The 6,119-nt window shown below is 64.6% G+C and overlaps 1 protein-coding gene across 1 annotated transcript; it reads right to left on the reverse strand.

The window, feature by feature from the left end:
• Nucleotides 1-1,057: 1,057 nt before the first annotated feature.
• On the reverse strand, nucleotides 1,058-5,909 carry LOC116374742 (proline-rich extensin-like protein EPR1). The gene is made up of 3 exons (XM_031829418.1): nucleotides 5,370-5,909; nucleotides 4,506-5,184; nucleotides 1,058-4,424 (listed from the first exon to the last, which is right to left on the reverse strand). The coding sequence occupies exons 1-3, from the start codon at nucleotides 5,907-5,909 to the stop codon at nucleotides 1,606-1,608; spliced, it is 4,038 nt and encodes a 1,345-aa protein (XP_031685278.1). The 3' UTR covers nucleotides 1,058-1,605.
• Nucleotides 5,910-6,119: the final 210 nt, after the last annotated feature.

Consider the following 6,119-nt stretch of genomic DNA (forward strand, 5'->3'; position numbering starts at 1 on the left):
TAGGGATAGGAAGCTGTGAGGCTGTGGGACTGCAGGGCTGTGGGACTGTAGGGCTGTGGGACTGTAGGGCTGTGGGACTGTAGGGCTGTGGGGCTTGGAGGCTGTGGGCTGTGGGACTGTAGGGCTGTGGGACTGAGAGGCTGTGGGCTGTGGGACTGTAGGGCTGTGGGACTGGGAGGCTGTGGGCTGTGATGCTGGGAGGCTTTGGGTCTGCGGGGCTTGGAGGCTGTGGGCTGTGGGACTGTAGGGCTGTAGGACTGGGAGGCTGTGGGCTGTGGGACTGTAGGGCTGTGGGACTGGGAGGCTGTGGGACTGTAGGGCTGTGGGACTGTAGGGCTGTGGGGCTTGGAGGCTGTGGGGCTTGGAGGCTGTGGGCTGTGGGACTGTAGGCCTGTGGGACTGTAGGGCTGTGGGACTGTAGGGCTGTGGGGCTTGGAGGCTGTGGGCTGTGGGACTGTAGGGCTGTGGGACTGAGAGGCTGTGGGCTGTGGGACTGTAGGGCTGTGGGACTGGGAGACTGTGGGCTGTGGGACTGTAGGGCTGTGGGACTGGGAGGCTGTGGGCTGTGGGACTGTAGGGCTGTGGGACTGGGAGGCTGTGGGCTGTGACGCTGGGAGGCTTTGGGTCTGCGGGGCTTGGAGGCTGTGGGCTGTGGGACTGTAGGGCTGTGGGACTGTAGGGCTGTGGGACTGTAGGGCTGTGGGACTGGGTGGCTTTGGGCTGTGGGACTGTAGGGCTGTGGGACTGGGAGGCTGTGGGACTGTAGGGCTGTGGGACTGTAGGGCTGTGGGGCTTGGAGGTTGTGAGGCTTGGAGGCTGTGGGCTGTGGGACTGTAGGGCTGTGGGACTGTAAGGCTGTGGGACTGTAGGGCTGTGGGACTGTAGGGCTGTGGGGCTTGGAGGCTGTGGGCTGTGGGACTGTAGGGCTGTGGGACTGAGAGGCTGTGGGCTGTGGGACTGGGAGGCTGTGGGACTTGGAGGCTGGGGCTGTGGGACTGTAGGGCTGTGGGACTGGGAGACTGTGGGCTGTGGGACTGTAGGGCTGTGGGACTGGGAGGCTGTGGGCTGTGGGACTGTAGGGCTGTGGGACTGTAGGGCTGTGGGGCTTGGAGGCTGTGGGGCTTGGAGGCTGTGGGACTGTAGGGCTGTGGGACTGTAGGGCTGTGGGACTGTAGGGCTGTGGGTCTTGGAGGCTGTGGGACTGTAGGGCTGTGGGACTGAGAGGCTGTGGGCTGTGGGACTGTAGGGCTGTGGGACTGTAGGGCTGTGGGACTGGGAGACTGTGGGCTGTGGGACTGTAGGGCTGTGGGACTGGGAGGCTGTGGGCTGTGGGACTGTAGGGCTGTGGGACTGGGAGGCTGTGGGCTGTGACACTGGGAGGCTTTGGGTCTGCGGGGCTTGGAGGCTGTGGGCTGTGGGACTGTAGGGCTGTGGGACTATAGGGCTGTGGGACTGTAGGGCTTTGGGACTGTAGGGCTGTGGGACTGGGAGGCTGTGGGACTGTAGGGCTGTGGGACTGTAGGGCTGTGGGGCTTGGAGGCTGTGGGGCTTGGAGGCTGTGGGCTGTGGGACTGTAGGGCTGTGGGACTGTAAGGCTGTGGGACTTTAAGGCTGTGGGACTGTAGGGCTGTGGGGCTTGGAGGCTGTGGGCTGTGGGACTGTAGGGCTGTGGGACTGAGAGGCTGTGGGCTGTGGGACTGGGAGGCTGTGGGACTTGGAGGCTGAGGACTGTGGGACTGTAGGGCTGTGGGACTGGGAGGCTGTGGGCTGTGACGCTGGGAGGCTTTGGGTCTGCGGGGCTTGGAGGCTGTGGGCTGTGGGACTGTAGGGCTGTGGGACTGTAGGGCTGTGGGACTGGGAGGCTGTGGGCTGTGGGACTGTAGGGCTGTGGGACTGGGAGGCTGTGGGCTGTGGGACTGTAGGGCTGTGGGACATGGAGGCTGTGGGCTGTGGGACTGTAGGGCTGTGGGACTGGGAGGCTGTGGACGCTGTGAGGCTTTGGGTCTGCGGGGCTTGGAGGCTGTGGGCTGTGGGACTGTAGGGCTGTGGGGCTTGAAGGCTGTGGGCCTGTAGGGCTGTGGGACTGGGAGGCTGTGGGCTGTGACGCTGGGAGGCTTTGGGTCTGCGGGGCTTGGAGGCTGTAGGCTGTGGGACTGTAGGGCTGTGGGACTGGGAGGCTGTGGGCTGTGACGCTGGGAGGCTTTGGGTCTGCGGGGCTGGGAGGAGTGGGGATGTGGGACTGGGGGGCTGAAGGGCTGGGAGGCTGTGGGGCTGTGGGACAGGGAGGATGTGGGGCTGTGAGGCTGGGAGGCTGTGGGACTGGGAGGCTGTGGAGCTGGGAGGCTGTGGGTATAGGAAGCTGTGAGGCTGTGGGGCTGTGGGACTGGAAGGCTGTAGGGATGTGGGACTGGGAGGCTGTGGGACTGGGAGGCTGTAGGGATAGGAAGCTGTGAGCCTGTGGGGCTGTGATACTGAAAGGCTGTAGGGATGTGGGACTGGGAGGCTGTGGGACTGGGAGGCTGTAGGGATAGGAAGCTGTGAGGCTGTGGGACTGCAGGGCTGTGGGACTGTAGGGCTGTGGGACTGGGAGGCTATGGGGCTGGGAGGCTGTGGCGCTGGGAGGCTGTGGGGCTGGGAGGCTGTGGTGCTGGGAGGCTGTGGGGCTGGGAGGCTGTGGTGCTGGGAGGCGGTGAGGCTATAGGAATAGGAAGCTGTGAGGCTGTGGGGCTGGGAGGCTGTGGGGCTGGGAGGCTGTGGGCTGTGACGCTGGGAGGCTTTGGGTCTGCGGGGCTTGGAGGCTGTGGGCTGTGGGACTGTAGGGCTGTGGGACTGTAGGGCTGTGGGACTGGCGGGCTGTGGGCTGTGGGACTGTAGGGCTGTGACGCTGGGAGGCTTTGGGTCTGCGGGGCTGGGCGGAGTGGGGATGTGGGACTGGGGGGCTGAAGGGCTGGGAGGCTGTGGGCTGTGACGCTGGGAGGCTTTGGGTCTGCGGGGCTGGGAGGAGTGGGGATGTGGGACTGGGGGGCTGAAAGGCTGGGAGGCTGTGGGGCTGTGGGACAGGGAGGATGTGGGGCTGTGAAGCTGGGAGGCTGTGGGACTGGGAGGCTGTGGAGCTGGGAGGCTGTGGGTATAGGAAGCTGTGAGGCTGTGGGGCTGTGGGACTGGAAGGCTGTAGGGATGTGGGACTGGGAGGCTGTGGGACTGGGAGGCTGTAGGGATAGGAAGCTGTGAGCCTGTGGGGCTGTGATACTGAAAGGCTGTAGGGATGTGGGACTGGGAGGCTGTGGGACTGGGAGGCTGTAGGGATAGGAAGCTGTGAGGCTGTGGGACTGTAGGGCTGTGGGACTGGGAGGCTATGGGGCTGGGAGGCTGTAGGGATAGGAAGCTGTGAGGCTGTGGGACTGTAGGGCTGTGGGACTGGGAGGCTATGGGGCTGGGAGGCTGTGGCGCTGGGAGGCTGTGGGGCTGGGAGGCTGTGGTGCTGGGAGGCTGTGGGGCTGGGAGGCTGTGGTGCTGGGAGGGGGTGAGGCTATAGGAATAGGAAGCTGTGAGGCTGTGGGGCTGGGAGGCTGTGGGGATGGGAGGCTGGGAGGCTGTGGGGCTGGGAGGCTGTGGGGCTGGGAGGCTGTAGGGCTGGGAGGCTGTGGGGCTGGGAGACTGTGAGGCTGGGAGGCTGTGGGCTGGGAGGCTGTGGGACTGGGAGGCTGTGTGGCTGGGAGACTGTGGGGCTGGGAGGCTGTGGGGCTGTGGGACTGTAGGGCTGTGGGACTGGGAGGCTGTGGGGCTGGGAGGCTGTTGGGATAGGAAGCTGTGAGGCTGTGGGGCTGTGGGGCTGTGGGGCTGTGAGGCTATAGGAATAGGAAGCTGTGAGGCTGTGGGGCTGGGAGGCTGTGGTGCTGGGAGGCTGTGGGGCTGGGAGGCTGTAGGGCTGGGAGGCTGTGGGGCTGGGAGACTGTGAGGCTGTGGGGCTGGGAGGCTGTGGGGCTGGGAGGCTGTGGGGCTGGGAGGCTGTGGGGCTGGGAAGCTGTGGTGCTTGGAGGCTGTTGGGATAGGAAGCTGTGAGGCTGTGGGGCTGTGGGGCTGTGGGGCTGTGAGGCTATAGGAATAGGAAGCTGTGAGGCTGTGGGGCTGGGAGGCTGTGGTGCTGGGAGGCTGTGGGGCTGGGAGGCTGTAGGGCTGGGAGGCTGTGGGGCTGGGAGACTGTGAGGCTGTGGGGCTGGGAGGCTGTGGGGCTGGGAGGCTGTGGGGCTGGGAGGCTGTGGGGCTGGGAGGCTGTAGGGCTGGGAGGCTGTGAGGATGCGGGGCTGGGAGGCTGGTAGACTGTCGGGCTGGGAGGCTGTGGGACTGGGAGGCTGTGGTGCTGTGGGGATAGGAAGCTGCAAGGCTGTAGGGCTGTAGGACTGGGAGGCTGTAGGGCTGGGAGGCTATAGGGATAGGAAGCTGTGAGGCTGTGGGGCTGTGGGACTGTAGGGCTGTGGGACTGGGAGGCTATGGGGCTGGGAGGCTGTGAGGCTGTTGGGAAAGGAAGCTGTGAGGCTGTGGGGCTGGGAGGCTGTGGTGCTGGGAGGCTGTGAGGCTATAGGAATAGGAAGCTGTGAGGCTGTGGGGCTGGGAGGCTGTGGTGCTGGGAGGCTGTGGGGCTGGGAGGCTGTGGGGCTGGGAGGCTGGGAGGCTGTGGGGCTGTGAGGCTGTAGGGCTGGGAGGCTGTGGGGCTGGGAGGCTGTGGGACTGGGAGGCTGTGGGGCTGGGAGGCTGTGGGGCTGGGAGGTTGTGGGACTGGGAAGCTGTGGTGCTGGGAGGCTGTTGGGATAGGAAGCTGTGAGGCTGTGGGGCTGTGGGGCTGTGGGGCTGTGAGGCTATAGGAATAGGAAGCTGTGAGGCTGTGGGGCTGGGAGGCTGTGGTGCTGGGAGGCTGTGGGGCTGGGAGGCTGTAGGGCTGGGAGGCTGTGGGGCTGGGAGACTGTGAGGCTGTGGGGCTGGGAGGCTGTGGGGCTGGGAGGCTGTGGGGCTGGGAGGCTGTGGGGCTGGGAGGCTGTAGGGCTGGGAGGCTGTGAGGATGCGGGGCTGGGAGGCTGGTAGACTGTCGGGCTGGGAGGCTGTGGGACTGGGAGGCTGTGGTGCTGTGGGGATAGGAAGCTGCAAGGCTGTAGGGCTGTAGGACTGGGAGGCTGTAGGGCTGGGAGGCTATAGGGATAGGAAGCTGTGAGGCTGTGGGGCTGTGGGACTGTAGGGCTGTGGGACTGGGAGGCTATGGGGCTGGGAGGCTGTGAGGCTGTTGGGAAAGGAAGCTGTGAGGCTGTGGGGCTGGGAGGCTGTGGTGCTGGGAGGCTGTGAGGCTATAGGAATAGGAAGCTGTGAGGCTGTGGGGCTGGGAGGCTGTGGTGCTGGGAGGCTGTGGGGCTGGGAGGCTGTGGGGCTGGGAGGCTGGGAGGCTGTGGGGCTGTGAGGCTGTAGGGCTGGGAGGCTGTGGGGCTGGGAGGCTGTGGGACTGGGAGGCTGTGGGGCTGGGAGGCTGTGGGGCTGGGAGGTTGTGGGACTGGGAAGCTGTGGTGCTGTGGGGATAGGAAGCTGTAAGGCTGTAGGGCTGTGGGACTGGGAGGCTGTGGGGCTGGGAGATTGTGGGGCTGGGAGGCTGTGGGGCTGGGAGGTTGTGGGACTGGGAGGCTGTGGTGCTGTGGGGATAGGAAGCTGTAAGGCTGTAGGGCTGTGGGACTGTAGGGCTGGGAGGCTGGGAGGCTATAGGGATAGGAAGCTGTGAGGCTGTGGGGCTGTGGGACTGTAGGGCTGTGGGACTGGGAGGCTATGGGGCTGGGAGGCTGTGAGGCTGTTGGGATAGGAAGCTGTGAGGCTGTGGGGCTGGGAAGCTGTATGGCTGGGAGACTGTGGGGCTCTGGGACTGTCACAGACATATATTAATTAATTAATGAACAAGATAGATAAGAAAGTCCTACAAATACACAAGAGAGATCGTGTGAGAACTTCAAGGACTCCAGAGTCAGACAGTTATCAAGTCATTTACAAAATGCAATGGTGCTTCTCTCTACTTCATAATCCTCTACCACACTGCTCTATTCAGATAAAACATATGAGTGTTAGGCTATTCATGTTCTCCAGGGACG

Source organism: Oncorhynchus kisutch, linkage group LG8, assembly GCF_002021735.2.
Source record: "Oncorhynchus kisutch isolate 150728-3 linkage group LG8, Okis_V2, whole genome shotgun sequence".
Lineage (NCBI taxonomy): Eukaryota > Metazoa > Chordata > Actinopteri > Salmoniformes > Salmonidae > Oncorhynchus > Oncorhynchus kisutch.

What these genes read in the sequence shown, in the direction of transcription:
- LOC116374742 (XM_031829418.1), bottom strand. Translation starts at nt 5,909, where the DNA reads ATGTCTGTGACAGTCCCAGAGCCCCACAGTCTCCCAGCCATACAGCTT. An exon ending in CCCAGCACCACAGCCTCCCA is followed by an intron (nt 5,185 to 5,369) that starts GCCCCACAGCCT and finishes CTATCCCTATAG; the next exon opens with CCTCCCAGCCCTACAGCCTC. An exon ending in CCTTTCCCAACAGCCTCACA is followed by an intron (nt 4,425 to 4,505) that starts GCCTCCCAGCCC and finishes CTATCCCTATAG; the next exon opens with CCTCCCAGCCCTACAGCCTC.